Source organism: Hemicordylus capensis, chromosome 3, assembly GCF_027244095.1.
Source record: "Hemicordylus capensis ecotype Gifberg chromosome 3, rHemCap1.1.pri, whole genome shotgun sequence".
NCBI lineage: Eukaryota > Metazoa > Chordata > Lepidosauria > Squamata > Cordylidae > Hemicordylus > Hemicordylus capensis.
In genome coordinates this window covers 5,464,068-5,483,282 of record NC_069659.1, presented here as the reverse complement: position 1 = coordinate 5,483,282, position 19,215 = coordinate 5,464,068, and the positions used below count along the sequence as shown (strand labels likewise).

The window sequence follows — 19,215 nt, the reverse complement described above, 5'->3', positions numbered from 1 at the left end:
CCCCATAGGGTTCCCCCTTTGCTTCTAAATTGCAAGTATGTCAACCTGGGCCAAATTGGTTCTACCCGATTCTAGTATGTTAACTAAATCGGCTCGTGGACGGGCGGTTCGGTTCAAATTCGAACCAATCTGCCCAGAGCATTTCCGTACACACCCCAATTCATATTTTGATCCATGGCATACCTTGATAAACCAGACTACATAATTTTGCCAGCTGATCAAAATAACCTGGTCTGGCCTGTTCTTCTGCCTTTAACAGCAGTTTGATCTCTAGAAATCATCGGGTGAAGCTTTTCACAGCACGGAGATAAGCCTGATGGCCTTGTTAAAGGCATCAAGCTGCTGTTAAAGACATCAGGAGGAAAGCTGGTCTTGTGGTAGCAAGCATAAATTAACTCCTTTGCTAAGCAGGGTCTGTCCTGGTTTGCATGTTAATGGGAGACATGTGAGTGCTGTAAGATATTCCCCTTAGGGGATGGGGCCGCGCTAGGAAAGGCACTTGAATTTTTGAATGCAGAAGGTTCTCCATTCCCTCCCTGGCATCTGTGTAGACAATACTGAGCTAGATGGACCAATGGTCTGACTCAGTAGAAGGCAGCTTCCTATGTTAGGCAGCTACCACTACAATGGTCACTTGAAAAGCTGGTGGCCCCAAGTGCACAAACTATTGATTTACAAGAACCAGGAATGAATCCATAATAGTTACTGTTCTTAATACTTTATATGAATGGACAATTTAAAAAAGAGGTGTCCATAGATATAAATGCATGTGCTTAAAGCTGTGGTACGGCTTTTAGCTTAATGATGGTTCCCTCTGCAAGCAATCTCAACGTGTTCCAAACTGATAAAAGGAATGGTTTAAATTGTTTGTGACTCAGGTTTTTAAGTGGCTTGTTGCAAGTGGATCATCAGGGGATAAGGAGCATGAGTGAGCTTCTGTAGGCTGAAATGAGTGGGAAAGGCAGAAAAAAAAATCTAATGTGAAAGGCAGAGGATGAAAGTAGGTGGTGTCACCTTTTAGTAAGCATAGAGGAAGCAGCATGCATATATGTGCCCTTCCTGAGTCTAGGAAGATACCATGCTAGAGCAGGGAGAGCTAGTTAAAAGATGTCTGAGCTTTGCCTTGTGTCTACTGGTAACTCATTCTATGCAAGCAGAGGGGCACTTTGCCACGGACCTTGGGGATCTGGTCCGTGGCCTCCTGTCTCTGGAGTGGGTCTCCAAAGGTTCTGGGGGGCTTCCCCAGAGCCCCGCTGCTGCCCCACACCCACCCCGCTACTGCCCACAGGAGGGGGGTCGGGGGCAAGTTAGATGTTTTTTAAAAATCTGTTTTCCACCTCTGCTGTGTGGCAGGGATGGTAGCAGTGACAGGGGGCAGCCAGTGGAGTGCAGACCAAGGTGGGGGAGACGGAGGCAGTGGCAAGAGCTCTACCCTGAGCCCACTTGCTGCCCAAATGATAGGTCAGGCCATTTTCGGCCCATTTAGGGGCTCTCTGCACAAACGCGCAGAGACCCAAAATGGGCCGAAAACAGCCCAACCTGTCATTTGGGTGGCAGGCATGCACAGGGAAGGAGCTCTTGCCACTGCCACCTCCCCCGCCTCAGTCCACACCCCGCCAACTGCCCCTGTCTCCATAGCCCCACCACACAGCAGTCGTTGAAAAAAGTGGTGTTTTGAAAAGATTTAACTTGCCCCCGACCCCCGCTCAAGCCGGGGGCAGGGGTTGGGCTCTGAAGCCCTTCAGGTCTAGGCTCCAAAATTGCCTAGGTGCGCCACTGTGTGCAAGCGCCACTGAAGTAAATAGGATCCACCTGCACAAGCACACTACTATGTGCATGCATAATCTGCTATTCATTTCAATGGGGCTTGTGCAGGAAAGATTCCTTTGTGAATTCTTCCCATTACTGGAACCATTTCGAAAAGGTAGCAGAGTTACTGTCTCTGTGAACATAAAAGCATGCCTGCTTTCCCCCGATTATTAAAAATGCTAGGTAAACACCTTTTTTTTCTTGCTTTAATTAGATCAACAGTGGATTATATTGTATTTTTCTATTAAGCTTTTGGCTCATATCCAGACTGTTGTACATCTGCAACAGCTGAAGAGTGATTCCCTCTGCCCCAATATCTTCTTCCCTCTGCAGTCCATTGTGATTCTTGAAAATATGTCCCCAAAGATCTCACAGTGTTTTCAATGTGCACAATGTTAATCTGGATGACAGCCATCATTTATAATCATAAAGGTGCTACAGGCTATGTTAAAAATCTCTAAAATACCTAATAAATCCCCTGGGCTGGGTGTTTGACAGCCCTGTGGTCTGGCATTTGAAAATCCATGTTTCTATTTTTAGATAAATGCAATTAAAACATTCATTCCTCTTGACATTCCTGAATAAGTGGGTGAATTTGTAAGGCTTGTATAGTCAGCTGCTATGAGTTTTTGGGCATGGTTTTTTTTTAAGTTGGTTAGTCTGCATACCCTTTCTTAGGTTTTGTCATTAATTTCTTTGTTTTGTTGAAACTTTATTAATAAAGTGGGTGCAGTAAACCTTCTACGGGGGGGGGGGGTGTTGTTCCTTTTTGTTCACTGTTCTTCCTGTTACTTAATATACTTAACTGACGAAGTGAACCAATCACTATTTTTTAGACTGGTGAGCCTGATAAAATTTTGACAATTTCATTCCATTTCCTTGATATAACTGCAAGAAAGCTGCAACCTCCAGCACACATTTACCTCAGGTGTAGGTTCCATGGGACATCACCATGTGATTTACTTCCCTGCAAATACACACGGCATCCCTAAACCGCAACTCTAGGCAGTCTGCTGCTGAAATCAGTGAATGGGGCAGGGGGACAGTGTGGGTTGAACTCCCTAATTAATATACCAATACAACAAATATTTATACACTGTTTTTCAACAAAAGTTCCCATTATTACAGAGAAATAAATAAAAAGAAAGATAAGATAGACTAGACACCAGCAGCAAGAGCCACTGGAGGGGTGCTGTGCTGGGGGTGGATAGGGCCAGTTGCTCTCCCCCTGCTAAATAAAGAGAACCGCCACTTTTGAAAGGGGGCTCTTTGCTCAGTTAGCAGGGGAAGGGCGGGATCGAGGAGGCTGATCTCCTTGTGTGTAAACAGGCCCAGGGTTGGCTTCCAAGCCCCTTTGGACAAACGGGAAGGATTTCAGCAGCCTGCTGCGGCCCACGTGCACGGGAAGAGATGACGACCCCCAGCTCTGCAAGCTCTGCGGAGAGCGCGGGGAGGCCCCCTCCTGGGCGCAAGCCCCCCTCTCTCCAGCGGCAGCCTCCGGCTTGGGCGAAAGGGGCTTTTTGCAACGCACCAGAAGCCCTCAGCGGCCACACCGCCTCCAGGGTTGCTCTTTACACCCGCTATGCCGATCCCTAATTGCACCCTTTAGATCTGCTTGGGACCACGCAGTGCGGCCGCGGGTCCTAAATGCGCCCCTCGGGACGCCCAAGGTGGTTCCGCCCGCCGGAGAGTCGCCCTGCCCGCAGGTTGCAGGCGGGGCTGGCCATTGGTCAGGCGGAGGAGTATTCCGTGCCTGGAGGAGGGGGAGCGGAGACGGCCCTCTACGAGCATTTGGTGCCTTGGGGGGGGGGAAAACACCAGGCCGGGGATCATCCAGCCCCGCGCACATGGGCCGCAGCATCGGCCTGCCAGGGGCCCGCAGCAGCAGCTGCTCCCCATGTTTCCTATTTTTGTCCCACGCGGGACGCCGTCGCCGTCATCTCGGGGGGGGGCAAAGGGCTCCTCCTCTCCCGGGTAAGGCGCACGCCGCCTGTCCCTCCTCTGCAGCCAGCCAATCAAGACTCACCCGGCCAATCAGCTGAGCTGGTTAGCAAATGGGCGGGGCTGTCTTAGAGGCAGGACTGAGCCGAGCGCGCCCGTCGTCTGAAGTCACGTGTACCGGTGCACCCTCTCCCGTGTGGACCTGCTGCAATCCCCCGGCGGCGGGGGACTGAGCGATGAGCTCCAACAAGCCCCAGGCGCGGGAGTATTCAGTGCTTCAGTGCCTGGAGGAGGTGTGGCAGCTTCTGGGTGGCCCTCAGTGATCTAGGGTAGGAACATAGGAAGCTGCCTCCTTCCAAGTCAGACCCTTGGTCCTTCTAGCTCAGTATTATCTACACAGACTGGCAGCGGCTTCTCCAAAGTTACGGGCAGGGGTCTCTCCTAGTCCGATCTTGGAGATGCCAGGGAGGGAAGCAGGGACCTTCTGCACGCAGATGTGCTTCCCAGCGTTTGCGTCCCCTAAGGGTAACATCTTGGAGTGTGCACACATGTAGTCTCCCATTCAAATGCAAACTAGGGTGGCCCCTGCTTAGCATCAGGGACAATTCGTGCTTGCTGTCACAAGACCAGCTCTCCTCCTCCTGTAATTAGGCATATGTAGGCATGTGTTAAATAAATAAATATGCAAATTGGATCTAAAAAGCACCAGGCAACGGAGTATTCAGTGCTTGGAAGAGGCGGAATGGCTGAGGGCTTCTACCAGCATTTGGAGCCCTTTGGGGAATAGGGAGTGCTCTTCTATATTTTCTATTTGAACCACTTTCGAGAACTCTTTTATGGCAAATTGGTATAGAATCATTTGTAGTAATAATAATACCAAGTACTTCTAAACCAGTAAACGTTGAGAAGTGCATTCTAGAGAAAGTACAAAGTACATATATCACATACTGATGCATAGAAACTGACAACACGATTTTATGTCCTTATCAGATAGACAGTTATAGGCATAACTCAGCTGCTGGAAACCTTGCAGACTATGACATACTCAATATGGGTGCCTCTTACGGACCAAGAGATATGGACCAATCAGAAAGCTTAGATGGTGAGAGCTGTCTCCTTAGAGTTTGGCTGCACCACACAGGCTCTTGCCACGTTGGAGCTTTTCCTCTTGCACTACCGCATTGCTGCCAGAAGATGCAGTCGCCCAGTCTTGTGTGAAGGCTGTAGCTGAGAGAGTGCAATATCCACCGGCTTCTTTGCAAGAAATTTCAGTATTATAGTTTTATTAACTTCTTCCCAGCCAGAGCCAGAAGGGATATTTTATAAACAATTACTGTGCAAAAAACAACAACAGTGGGGTATGTTAGAGATGCATGAGAGCAATGTTTTGGAAATGAAATCCATGCATTAGTTATATATTATCAACCCCAAGCCAAGACCCATTTTTAACACACACAAAAAGCTTGGAATGAGTGGTTCCAGATTCACATCACACATGGTGCTACCCAAAGAAAATCACGTTCCATTGGACTAGATAGGAATGAATGCAGCAAGCCAGACAATTTCCACAAAATCCTTCTTTTGGTGCTTGTTAAAGGTAATAAGTGTATTCCAGGGGGAAAGCCCAGAATGCCAATATCCAAGGTACACTTACCAACTGAAATCACAAATCCCTTGATTAGATGGGACTAGAGTGATGGAATATGCCCCCTCCCCAAATTCAGATTTTGGTACCTGTTCTGGGCAATATACCTTGTTCCAGAATAAAGGTACAGATCACCAAATTCCAGCCAAAATCACCAAATTAAAACCAGCTCAAATCACATGCTCCATTGGATTAGAAAGGAGTGATAAATCAAGCTATGAACTGTACAAAGATTCTACATTCTGCTACCTATTCCAGATAATAAATTGTACTGCAGGAAAGGAGAGCAGAACGCTAGATTCTAAACTATGCAGATCAACCAAAAACATAAATGACATTGGACCACTAGGTTAACATGACACAGAGAACCACTCAGCTTTGGAAGAATTCACATTTCTCTACCTGTTCTGAGGAATAAACTGTATTGTGGAAAATGCCTAGAATGGCAGGTGCTTCTCTGCAGGTACACAGATGGGTTCTGAGTCTGTACAAGGCCGGAATCTTCTAGAGCTAAATCTCACATATTTGGTGCAAATGTGCTCTCCCCTTGCAGTGGATTGGTGTCCTAACACACACGTCTTGAGGGAGGAAGTCTGCACCACTCTGGACACTTTTCTTTTGACCACTGTAACACTTTGGAGAACATTCTTTGTTAAGTGTTTTACTCGTCAGTGAAGTTTAGTCCTGCCCCCCCCCCCATTTTTGATCATTTCCATTCAGGATAAGAGTGACAGCTCTGCAGTTCCAGCATGAAGCCAAGGGCGGAGCCATCATTGGGCGAACGAGTTCAAAGAACTCAGGCCACTGCCAATCAGGGACCGCGCCTCGCGGCCCTGACAACCCCCCCATCTGACATCAGATGTGGGGGGTGCTGGCTTGGCTCCCGAGTGGGGCCGCGTGGAGTTAAATGGCCAGTGCTGCGTTTGCGGCATGGCCAGGAGTGGCTCTTCCCTGCCACACTTCCTCTATCTCTCGGTGTAGGTCCTCCACCAGGGCAACCAAGGCAGTTTCCGTCCCATATCCAGGTCTGAAGCCAGACTGGAAAGGACCTAAGTAATCAATTTCATCCAGGACTGTCTGGAGCTAAGACACTCCAGGCAGTCCTGGACCTGATAATTCCCATCTACTAGTTGTGAAGTTCGTTCCCTTGAACCACTCAGAAGCTGGCATTCAGGGATGCTTTTCCATAATGCAGTCTAAGAGATTGTCTTCATTGTCTTCAAGTGTCTCTAATGATCACCACTGGTTATTTTGCATCCATTTTATTACAAAATAATAAAATGTCCCATTGTGGCCTGCTCTGTTTCAGCTTCTACACTGTCCAGCCATAGTGATAGTGGCAGAAGCAGGGCCCTGCAGCAGCTGAGTCACTGTATTAGATTCTGATGCTGCATTCCCTCCAGGTGATTTATTATATATTAATAAATATATATTAATAAATGCTTTTGGTTACTACTATTCAGCCTCATTTCTTTACTTCATGAGCTGAGCTCCATTGCGGGGGGCATTTCAAAATCTTGTCTCCGGGCCCACTCCAACCTTGGTGTGAGACCCACCCAGGCCCTGAATGGAGAAGAGCCTCTTGGAGAAGGAGAAGGAGGATGCCGCCCTCCCTACTCAAGACCCCTGGCTGGCCCCAAGGAAAGCCCCCCTAGATCCAACAGACTCTGAGCAGCCAGTGCTTGTCACCCCTCCTGGAGCTCTGGAGACCTGATGCCCTCAGCACGGGCCTTCTCCTCTCTCCACCAGGACCCCCTCCATTGCCCGCGGAACTCTACTGCCTTTTGTTCCTGGATGGAGCTATGCTAAAATTCTGGATCTCTCTATCCCACCCCCCACCCCTTTGTGAAACTCTCACTTCCATCCCGGAGGAGAAAGAATCAGAAGATAGGAAATTTCTGCAGGAAACCGGAAGTTCCATCCAGACAATGGAGTGCGTTACTCTAGTTTCCTCTTACCTCTGCGCTTGGAGTCGAGGACCGAAAGAGCGACGGAACGTGTGTGACGGGAATTGCGGGGATACTTTTTGTCGCCGGACCTAAGAAGAGGCTGGGGGAGGCGTGTGTGTGTGTGGACGGAGGACTTACTCTTGCTAATGCTTCTCTACCTGCGTCGCCGTGGTTGCCGCCTGCAGGCTCTCTAGGAGGCATGGCTCTGGCTCTCGGCAAAGTATGTACCCTTTGGGTGGATGGGTAGAGGGGAGAAGCGGGGCAGGAGGTTTTGCTGAGGAGATACGATGGCTTTTTCAAGGGCGCGTTTTGGTTTCTCCCCCCCCCCCCCGCCACCGGCCACATGGGATGCTCGCTCCCTTCTCCCGTGATCCCTTGCGCCCACCTGAGATTCGTATCAGGGGCAGACCCCTTCCCAGAATCCTTTGTGGTTTGCCTGTGCCTAGAGATTTAAAATTTCCATAAATGTTGAATCCATGGGATAAAACCAGGTGTGTTTTGTTATTTTTATTTTATTTTGTCCAGGGAAAATGGAATTTTGGTAATAACTGAAACATATAAAATATTTTTGTATCATGTGTAAATGTGCTTTACTGTTTTAAAAACACAGCAAGATGAGTTACGTACAGATGGCCGGTAAGATTAAATCTACCTGAATTTCATAAGTATCCCAAACAATAATTACAACTGGATGGACACACTGCTGCCCAATCACAGCTATGTGATTATGTTATATGTTAAAACTAATAGTTTTAACATTGCTTTGAAATACTGTTTTAAAGGTTTAATTTTTTGTAATGTTTTAACTTTTTTGCTGTCATTTATTTTAACCAATGTTTTAATTTATCTGTTGTTTATTTGTTTTAACTAATGTTTTAACTTTTTTTGTTGTTGTTTTCTGTTGTAAACCGCCCAGAGGCATAAGTTTTGGATGGTATAAAATATGTTTTAAAATATGTTAGATAAATAAATAATGATAAATAACTATCTAGTGCTAGAGCTCATCCTGCAAGCTGCTACAACCTGTGGTATCTGAACAGGCGTACTCTGTACATTTGTTGTAATGTTGAACATAATACGTGAATGGGATACTATATCTCCAAGATGAACAGGGGTCAAATCAGGAGGACAGTATATCCACCCATCACTCTCCAGATCAAGGAGAAAGGCAGACTAGAGCAACACTTCCCAAGCAAATAAGGGCCATTCTCTGTTTTTCTAGTAGAGACAGAGTGTCCTGTCACTGTGAGGGGCAAAGGTCAAATTGCATCTGGGATTTGACAGTGTTATAGAACTCTATGTTATATATTATACAGAATTAGAACTGTAGATATTAGTTATGTTAGATACGTTTCAATGAAGCATATTAGATAAGATTCATTGTCCTACATAAAAAATCTTTATATCTCATAGCTGTTACAGCAATGGGCAGAAAGTGATAACAGTATTTTAAAACCATGCATTGTAAAGCATTCTGTGCATCATGTTAGAGAGAAAATATTTAATATGAAGGTGGGGTTTGTCTTCTCTTTTCCAGTTTTTCCAATGTTCCCAATTTTTCCAAATCTAGCCTTGTGGATTTTTATTTATCTAATTAAAGGGAAAAAACCCTCCCCTGATTTTTCTTACAGGTATTCACATCTATGGATGTTGACAATTTTCGAGCCATGTTTGCCTCTTGTAGCTAAAAAACTCATCCAACATTCTTGTAGCATCTTAAAGACTATAATACATATTTTTGGAGCAGAAGTTTTCATAGACTAGAGCCCACTTCACCAAGATGCATGAAATGCCATATAGCCATCCTAACAAATTTGATTCGCTTTCCACTTAATTAGTCTTCTCTACCATTTTATCTTGCTGTGGTTTGTGTTTATGCTTGTTTTATTATTTATGGTGTTTTTATTGTGAGCTGCCTCAAGCTGCAGTGTGTTGGAGGGGCTAGATAAAAATATTATAAATAAATAGTCACTGATAGGCTTATTTTCTACAATTAATTGGTCTACTCCGTTTTGTTTAAGCCACTTGGTGGCCATCATCACATTCTGAAGGTAGTGAATACCAACTACTGCATGAATATTTCCTTTTGTTTGTCCTGAATCTGGTGCTAATTAACTTCACTGAATTACCTCTATCCATTTGTGCTCTTCATTTTTATTTATTTGAGGTTTTATAAACATGTCCCTTCTTAGTCATTTTCCTCAAATGACTAAATGCTGAATGTTTTAAATTTGTAATTGCTCTTTAAGAATTTTTTAATTGCTGTAATCTTTGAATGTTGTAAAAATTTTAATTGCTGTTTTAATAGTTGATTTTTTAAAAAATTGTGTGTGTTTTTGTGAACCACCTAGAACCTTTGGAGTCAGGTGGTCTATAAATTAAATAAATAAATAATAAAATAAAATGAATACAGGGATGTGTACAAATTGCAATTCAAACAGCATGGCCCCAACACCGTTAACAGGGAGGAGAGCAGGCCCATTCCTGCTCCGCTACCACTTCCTATTTTGGCGGTGTTCCCCCCAGCTGCCCTTGCACAACGGCGGCAGCACGCACCACACATAGCCTCCCTCGTAGCTGGGGGATTGCCACTGAAACAGGAAGCTGGTATTTAACACCTTCCTGTTAAAGGTGCAGAGGCCATGCTGAGAAGAGGTTGTGCTGGGAATCGATTTCATGATTCCTGCACATCCCTATTCAAATGCTAAGAAACGCCAACTACTTAAGTTTTACAGTGCTCTGTCCTCCTCATAATTAATTGTTGTTCCCCTTTTAAATACTTTCTTCAGCTCTATTTTCTTTTTAAAAAGTGTAAGCCAGTGGGCAGACTCTTAAGTAAATCGACTTAAGGGTGTGCACTGTCTTGAGCTGAAAACAAGTGTGTTTCATCAAGTGTGTTTCACTCACTCCTCTGCGCTTAATATTTTGCCGTTGGAGTATACTACTACAAGTGATGAACTGCGCAAAAGAGAAATTGCAGTAATCTGTCTTCCTGTTCTCTTGTGAGCAGCAGGCTTGAGGGTTTCTTCTAAAGCTATCTGAGAAGTTTTCTAATGGCTTGGAAATTTAGTGTGTTTCTGTGAGAGGTGTAAACTAAAATGAATTGACTTATGGTAACCCTTTGCTCTGAAAACTCATCAATATGTCTTTTTAAAATGCAAGAAAGATAACAAAAATGCAAAAGAGAGAGAGAAGGTGGAAAAAACTAGACTACAAAGAATAATTCTCAAACCTTTCTTACAATTTAAAGGAAATTTAATATTTTTTCCACTACTAGGTGCTCTGCCTGGGAAAGGAATTCTTTTTAAAAGAGACACCTGCACATATCTGGTAAGATAACTGGGCAAGTAATATTTCTTTTAAAAATTATATCTCACTTTTTGCATAGAATTGCAGCCAGAACTCCCCTTTGTGTATTGTGTGGGCTGTTGGAGGATCAACATATTATAGTAGCACTCTTTTAAAGGGCTTTTGTTAAGCCTTAAGGAATCTTAAAATATTTTGTAGACTGAAGTTTCATTATTGACTGTAATGGCTACCTTTCTTTTCTTTTTCTTTTTTTAGTCTTGCCTTAAAAACTTCAAGAAGGATTCCTATTTGTTCTGTAGGTAAGGACACTTCTTTTAAAAACACACACACGATAAAAGTCCTATTCAGATGTTGTATACTTGGGTACATGGCTGAAGTGTGCTAAATATCTCCCCCACTCTGTACTGGTGTGCTCTATATCAACTCTTCCAAACACAGTGCACAGTCTGTACACTGTACCTGAGTATATAACATCGAACAGATTAAACTAAGCTCTCTTCATTGCCAGTTGGAAAGAGAATTATGTTCAGTGATGATATTTGGGAGAAGACCATCTGCTCTTCAGAAAGGAAGTTCGCATTTTCCCCTCTGGTGGAAGGAACAGAGTGAGCCTTCTGATAATATTCGTATGAACAAATAACTTGGGAACAGAATAGGTGTATATGCTCCTTATTAAACAGCAGTCCGTAGTCCTCCTCTCTTTTTTTCCTTTTCCCAGTGAGAACAGGCTTGGTGCTAAAGCATAATAAATGTCTGCTCCTTTGCATGTTTACCTAGGAATAAGCCCTGACAAACCCAGCAAGACTTATTTTTAGGTAAAGGTGCACGAGATGAAGCTGTTCAGGTCTGTGAAACTGAATATGGGTTTTGTCTCTTGCCATGCCTCATCGCCTAGGTCAATGCTCTTAAAACTTCCTGTTTTCAGGGAACCCTTAACACATAAGAAGAACCCTGCTGGATCACACCATCTGTCTAGTATCCTGTTTTCCACAGGAGCCAGCTAGATATCTCTGAAAAGCCGACAGGCAGAACATGTAGGTCAATAGCCCTTTCCTGCTATCTCTCCCCACCCACCAGGCAAGTAGTACTGTACTTAGAGATGCACTGCATCTGAACCCAGAGATTCTTGTGCCAAGAACCCCCTGAATATCTGCCACATACCTTGTGCATTTCAGGGGACTCTGGAGCATATCCTAGGGCAGGGGTTCCCAACCCTGAGAACCCAAGATGTTGGTCAACTCCCATCATCCTCAGCCACAATGGCCAGTGACCATTGTGACTGGGAATGATGGTAGTCCAAAAGCATCTGGGGACTCAAGGTACTCCAGGTTGAGCACCAAGCTCAGGCAGGGTCTTGCTGGTCTTGAGCAGGGTCCACCTAGTTGCATTTGATGGGAGACTACATGTGAACACTGCAAGATATTCCCCTTAGGGGATGGGGCCGCTCTGGGAAGAGCACCTGCGTGCTTGCATGCAGAAGGATTAAAGTTCCCTCACTGGCAGCATCTCCAAGATAGGGCTGAGAGACACTCCTGCCTGTAACCTTGGAGAAGCTGCTGCCAGTCTGTGAAGACAATACTGAGCTAGATAGTCCAATGGTCTGACTCAATATAAGGCAGCTTCCTATGCTGCTGTTGCCCAGCATGCACTGAGTGCAGGAGGAGAGCTGGTCTTGTGGTAGCAAGCATGACTTGTCCCCATAGCTAAGCAGGGTCTGCCCTGGTTGTATCTGAATGGGAGACTTGTGATGTGTGAGCACTACAAGATATTCCCCTCAGGGGATGGAGCCGCTCTGAGAAGAGCAGAAAGTTTCAAGTTTCCTCCTTGGCTCTCCAAGATAGGACTGAGCGAGAATCCTGCCTGCAACCTTGGAGAAGCCACTGCCAGTCTGTGAAGATAATACTGAGCTAGATAGACCAATGGTCTGACTCAGTATATGGCAGTTTCCTATGTTCCTATGAGTGAGATGCACTGTACATGGCAGGGAAAGATAAGTTTTGGTGGTGAAGCTGTATTTCAAGGAAGCTTGTCTGCCATGACTCATTTTTTCATTGAGCGACCCCAGATTAGCTTCTGAGGAAGTCCAGGGCTCCCAGGGACGCAGTTTGGAAACCGGTGACCCTAAAGCAGTCAGAACGTGACCATGTCTGTATACTCAGACCCCTGCTGTTGCTGCTTCAGAAGGGGAGTCTTGGCGGGTGTCTTCAGGCAGCTTTGTTTTCTTTCCTCAAGGCAATGCACTGCTGAACGGCCACAGGCACTATAGGTCCCAGCCCACCCATGGCATTGGTCGATATAGACATCTGCTCCTCCCAGAGGTAAGCATTTCAGGTTGCTTATATTTATATTTATAGGTCTCTTGTCTACCAAAAGGCCTCTAAAGCAGTGTGCAGTACAGAGTCAAAACATTACAATAAAAGAGAAAACAACCAAGAAGCAAATTGAAAATGAAACAAATCTGCATAAACAAAGCAGACAGGAACCAAAACAGCAAAACAAAAATCAGGGAAAGAAGTGGCTATTCCAAATCAAGTCTGATGAAATAATTCCATTTTAAGTGAATGTTGAAAGGCCTATAATACACTTTACAGTGTAATCTTAGGCTATACTATTTCTGCAGCTGCTTAAAGATGCATTTCCAGAGGTTGATGGGAAATCAGTAGAGTCTAATACGTTGATGAGTGTGGACACATCAGTGAAAGAGATGCTCTTAACAAGAGGAAACGGGACTAGCCGTAGGTGAGCTGGCTGCTCAGGGTACCTGCCTTAAGGGGATGGCAAGCTTGCTGGCTTACCCTTTGGCCTAGGGAGAAAGGGTGGGGGGTGGGAATGAAGAAGAAGCTGCAGGAGTCCTGTGGGACTTCAGTGGGATCCTGGAACTGGAGTAGGAGAGCCCTGGCAGTAGATTATGGAAAGGGTCTTTTGGGGGGCAGTGTTGAGGAAGCCCTGAGAACACTGGTCGGGCCTCTTACACTACAAGGATTTTGCAAAGCTGCACAAGCCACATGACGGGGCCCTAAAGGCACTCTTCAGCCGGGTTGCTCTTTATCTTGGGGCCAGCCCTGGAAAGAAGCCTGTTAGATTTCTTTGTACCACACACACACACACAAATTGCTGAAAAGTCAACAAACCCCTGTTTTCAAAGAGCTGGCAACCTCAAATTGTTGATAGCTCTCTTTTAATAGGTTAAGTGCTGAATTGATCATCTTGCATACTGTATTTACTTCAATCCAAAACTAGTTCCCCCACCCCAGGTTCTTTGGTGTTAGAAGTGTGTGTGTGTGGGGGGGGGCGTTGTCTTAGATTCAGGGTCCTGTTCCTTCCTGGTAAATACAGGTATAGCTTGTACTTAACCTCTGGTTTTAAAGGGGGTTGTCTTAAATTCAGTGTCGTTTCTATTCGGGTAAATACGGTATTTCCACAGCTCAGCGCTGCTTTCATTCATGAAAACCATGCCATAAAACCATACCATGAAATACAGTAGTCTTAAAATACACAGTGTCTGTAGCATTCATGTGCTTGTATCATTAAGTACAAATTAGCTAGAGGGAGAACTGCCCAGAGGGTGAGGACTAGGTCAGGAGTGCCCAGAAGGTAACATCACCACATCAGATCTAAAAATCAGGAAAGCTTTCATTTAAAAAGTAAATGCTTCACCAAAGGTCCTGAGTCAAGCTGGTGTGCATCACTCCCTCCTCACCCCTGACACTGTAGGCCACTGGTTAGAAGTGGTGGAATGAGGAACGAAAAATGTGGGTCCAAGTCCTCTTCTTGACCGTGCCTGTGGTTCCCCTCCGACCAGCTGCCTCATTGCAGCACTTCTCTCTTGCTGTGCAGACAGGGGGCATGGTTTGCTGTGCTTGAGCTGACTCGCGCAGGCTGTTGCTGAGTAGCGACAAGGCGAGAGCTGCTTGGAAACATCTCCAAGATCCAGAAGGCTCTTTATCGTTTGGCACGATAATGAACCAATAATTCATCTGGGCAGGTTGCCTTAAAGACAGAAGCTGAAATAGAAGCACTTGATCCTAGCTTGTCAGTGAGTCTTCTGGGCAGGATTTTAATTGTGCGAAGACCTTTCCCCTGCTTGTTCTTCCCCATGTTTTGGGAGCCAGCTGAGTGGAGGCTCCTGGAAGGGCGAGGATTTCGCAGCTGGCAGTCTTGAGTGGAGTCGTGGTCTGCTAGAGGCAGCACAGAACTGCAGATGGGTTGTTGAGGAGGCAGGCAGACTGTTGCACTGTGGGAGCAAAGCGGAGATGAGCCAAGTATCTGCAGTCAAGGAGTGAGGGAAAGAAGGTCCTTGCAGAAAACCAGGAGCCATTCCCAGGAAAGGGATGTAGAAGGCACCTCATTCTGCTTCAGCTTCTCCCACTAGGGCCTTTAGTCTTCCCTCCTCCCCAGACCACCTTGGTGGCAGATGGCAGTCAGGAGAAGCTGGTGCATGGGAATCTCTGGTTGGAACCTGGGCTGGCTTCACTGGCATGTTAGCCTGCTGTTAAAGAGGGATTTCCAGATGTTCTTGACTGCAGCTCCCAGAATCCCTAGCTGCAGTGGCTTTTGGCTGAGGATTCTGGGAATTGTAGTCCACAACACCTGGGAACGCCTGTTACAAGGAGCACTGATTACAGTTCAGCCACAGTGGCTAAATGGGAGGTTGGACATTTGACTCCAACAACATCTGGGGAACCAGTGAACCACTGGACTGGCAGTGAGAGCTATAAGTCTCCCGTGGCATATGCATTCTCACTGATGGACTCTACCCCATTGAAAGATAGGTTGTGTCCTCCATATGTAAAAGAGGAGAGGGCACTTGTACTTTTTAAACAGCTGTGTAGAACGGGGGATTTTGACAGCCGCAGCATTTCACGCAGGAACGGGGAAAGTTGCATTGGCTGAAATTCTCTCCTACTGAACTCTTTGTCTCAGAGGATTCTGCCGCTTGCTAGAGTCCAGGGGTTAAGAGGTACATTCCTAGCGTCACGTTCTATCTATGAGCATATGAGTTCAGAAGGGACCCTTTGGGAACTGCAGATACTCCCAGTTGTGCTTAGCACACACACCCCATGCCCCCCGGATCAATTTCTCTCTCTCGCTCTAGGTCGAGAAGAAGAAGCGAAACAGAGTCCAAATGAAGGAGATTGACCCTGGGACGGACCACGAGTATGGCATTTTGAACATAGTCATGACTGGCTACGACATGACTCTGGTTGAACATTATGCTCAGTACATTCACAAGCTTTGCAACCGGCTGTCCATCCGGGTGGAGGAAAGGTATAAGGCTGGGTTCTGTGCTAGGTTGCCCTTTTGGCTTTATGATTTTGTTACTGGTGTGGCTGTCCTCAGTGCTGGATTTCAAGCACTGACTGACGCAAGCTGCAGAATCAGGCAATCCAGACTTTTGCTGGACTGTATTCCTTCGGGTTGCAGATTGTGGGGTACATATTTGAAATGTTCCCTCGCAGCAAAACCCCCCCCCCACAAGCTTGTCCAGTGGGGGAGCTGGAAAGGAGTCCTCACAAACTGGAGTCCCTCTTCCCCCTCTTTGCAGTCTGAAGTGGTATAGTCCAAGAAACCCCAGGCCCATTCAAAGGTTATGTTCAACACTCGTACAACTGTGTACACAGTCACAGATCAGTACACAGATGCAGTCATTCACATGTTATGCTGAACCCAGGCACAGAAGTAACCTTCCTCTCTGTAGCAGGCATTTGAATGGCCTGTATCCAGGTTCACTTTTAAAACGAACATGGGTGCAGACACTCATACAAACACACATACAAGTGTACAGACATCTGTACACTCATACAGCATAATATCTGAATCGGGCTCCTGCTTCACATGATTCTACTCCTATAGCCAGCGTGGTGCTGTGGTTAGAGTGCTGGACTAGGACCGGCGGAGACCCGAGTTCAAATCCCCATTCAGCCATGAGACTTGCTGGGTGACTCTGGGCCAGTCACTTCTCTCACAGCCTAACCTACTTCACAGGGTTGTTGTGAGGAGAAACTTAAGTATGTAGTACACCGCTCTGGGCTCCTTGGAGAAAGAGCGGGATATAAATGCAAAATAATAATAATAATAATAATAATAATAATATGTAAGGTAAAGTGCCGTCAAGTCGATTTCGACTCCTGGCGCCCACAGAGCCCTGTGGTTTTCTTTTGGTAGAATACAGGAGGGGTTGACCATGGCCTCCTCCCTTGCAGTATGAGATGATGCCTTTTAGCATCTTCCTATATCGCTGCTGCCTGATATAGTACCAGCGAGGATTAGAACTGGTAACCTTCTGCTTGTTAGTCAAGCATTTCCCCGCTGCGCCACTTGAGTTGCAGCTTTAAAATAGGCAGTGATGAGGCTTAACAAGCATGGAAGCCAAACCCTCTGCACTGATTGCGGCGCGTATGCGGCGCGGCAGCATCAGAGACGAGCGCACGCGCAGGGCGCATGCACGCCACTAGTGCTCGTCTCTGTTAAAGCCTTAACTAACAATGACGGGGGCAGGGGCGGCAGGGAGGACCTCTGCCGCCCCAAGAAGATTTTTCCAAGGAACAGCACCGGAGGGGGAAGAGCGGCGGGGGGGGGAGTACTACCACCACCCCCGCTTAAAGTCACAGTCCCCCGGCGGTCTGTTCTATTGTGTCGGACTGAACCGTGCACACTCCTACACCACAATATATTCCCTTTACAGGATGGGGCCGTTCTGGGAACAACACCTGCATGCTCGCATACAGAAGGTTCCATGTTCCCTCCCTGGCATCTCCAAGATAGGGCTGAGAGAGACTCCTACCTACAACCTTGGAGAAGCCAGTCTGTGTAGACAATAGTGAGCTAGATGGACCAATGGTCTGACTTGGTATAAGGCAGCTTCCTATGTTCCTATGAGTGCTGAAAACAATGAACTTGCACAAAATATTTGCAAGTCTGCATCAGTACACTACTTGTTCAAGGCCACCCAAGAACATCATGGCTTAGCAGAAATTTCAGTCCGTCAAGAGCCAGAAAACTTTGTACTCGAGGAGACCTCTTCTGAAGAGAAGAATGAGCAGGACCCTCTGCTTTCCCAGGGGCTTAACATCCCCTGAGGGAGAGGCAGAAACTGCTCCCTCAGGTATCCTCTTTCCTGGGGGAGACCCAGTGCTCCTTGTTGGGGCCCCCTCATCTCCCTCAGAACATCAGATGTAGCTGTGACAATAGGACCACGCCCAAGCTCAGGTTCACCCTTGCCATGCCCATTTGACAGCCCAAAGCTTCCCATCCATCTGGCCTACTCAGAGGCAGTTCCCAGGATCAGGGCCCTGAGAAGATCCAGGAAGAGGCCGAACCATCAGGTCTTCTTTGAGAGGAGAGCTGGTCTTGTGGTAGCAAGCATGACTTCTCCCCATAGCTAAGCAGGGTCTGCCCTTGTTGCATATGCATGGGAGACTTGGTGTGTGAGCACTGGAAGATCTTCCCCTCAGGGGATGGAGCTGCTCTGGGAAGAGCAGAAGGTTTCAAGTTCCCTCCCTGGCAGCTTCTCCAAGATAGGGCTGGGAGAGATTCCTGCCTGCAACCTTGGAGAAGCCGCTGCCAATCTGTGAAGACAATACTGAGCCAGATAGACCAGTGGTCTGACTCAGTATATGACAGTTTCCTATGTTCCTGAAACCATCACTGCCTGTCTGGCTGCTCAGTGCTGCTGCAAGAGCGCTGGAAGGAAGATCCTCTCCTAGGCTTGTGGACCCAGCTCAGAGTCTAACTCCTTCCAAATGGCTGGGCAGCCCCTCTGCTAGTCCAGGCTCCCTGGCCAAGCTTCTGGCTCTGCCTGCACTGCTTGGGATTGGCAGAAACGGATGCAATCCGATCTCCCAAAACCCAGCGCTCTGATGGTTATTAAGAAAAATCTCTGTGTGTTTTCTTTTATTGCCTAATAAATATAAATATAACCCCAAATCTATGGAGATGGTAACATTTTGATGACACAGGAATAGGAGTCTGGCATCTTACTAATATGGGCAGCTTTACTCCATTTCACAAGGGTGGCAAATTTTGTTTACATTGCTAATTTGTCACATAGGCTTCCTCTCGAGTCTTCCAGCTGCCTGTGGCTGACGGGCTTGTTTCTTTCTGCTAAATAGCACAAAAAGGGTTGCTTCAAACCGCACTCCCCCCTCCCCCCTCTTCTCTCTGCCTCTGGAATACTAATCACTCCACTGCTGTTTCCACAGCTACGCGATGCCCACAAAGACTACAGAGGTGATGCTGTTGCAGGAGCAAGGGACCAAGACATACGTGGATGCTGTTCTCACAACCCACCAACGTGTTGTCCAGGTAAGAGCTTTTGCTTGTTTGTTTTTTCTTGTCCTCTGTTTCTGAAATAGTATTATGATATCATCTTCAGCTGCGACCCCTGGTGTGGTTTTAGATTATCCTTTGGAGCACACTGTTTGGTTTAAACATTTTACAGCACACTTCAGCTGACAACACTCCCCTATGAGATGGGCCACAGAATATGTCTTTAATATGAGGACAAAAAACCAACAAGGGAAAATACTGGATTCTCACTAATACTGATGACCCAAGAAGAAT

At 46.4% G+C, this 19,215-nt stretch overlaps 1 protein-coding gene and 1 long non-coding RNA gene across 3 annotated transcripts in view; one reads left to right on the top strand and one right to left on the bottom strand.

The window, feature by feature from the left end:
- Nucleotides 1-4,759: 4,759 nt before the first annotated feature.
- Nucleotides 4,760-7,466, bottom strand: LOC128351569 (uncharacterized). Its single transcript, XR_008319872.1, has 3 exons — nt 7,354-7,466; nt 5,798-6,028; nt 4,760-5,083 (listed from the first exon to the last, which is right to left on the bottom strand). It is a non-coding gene; the product is annotated as an uncharacterized LOC128351569 (long non-coding RNA).
- MRPL48 (mitochondrial ribosomal protein L48) overlaps nt 7,433-19,215 on the top strand; it is a 31,139-nt gene continuing 19,356 nt past the window's right edge. For both annotated transcript variants that reach the window (XM_053311238.1, XM_053311239.1), the window contains exons 1-6: nt 7,433-7,564; nt 10,622-10,674; nt 10,909-10,952; nt 12,886-12,971; nt 15,749-15,921; nt 18,855-18,957. In XM_053311238.1, the coding sequence (XP_053167213.1) occupies nt 7,544-7,564; nt 10,622-10,674; nt 10,909-10,952; nt 12,886-12,971; nt 15,749-15,921; nt 18,855-18,957 (480 nt within the window). In that variant the 5' untranslated portion in view covers nt 7,433-7,543. The remainder of the gene's footprint in view (nt 7,565-10,621; nt 10,675-10,908; nt 10,953-12,885; nt 12,972-15,748; nt 15,922-18,854; nt 18,958-19,215) is intronic.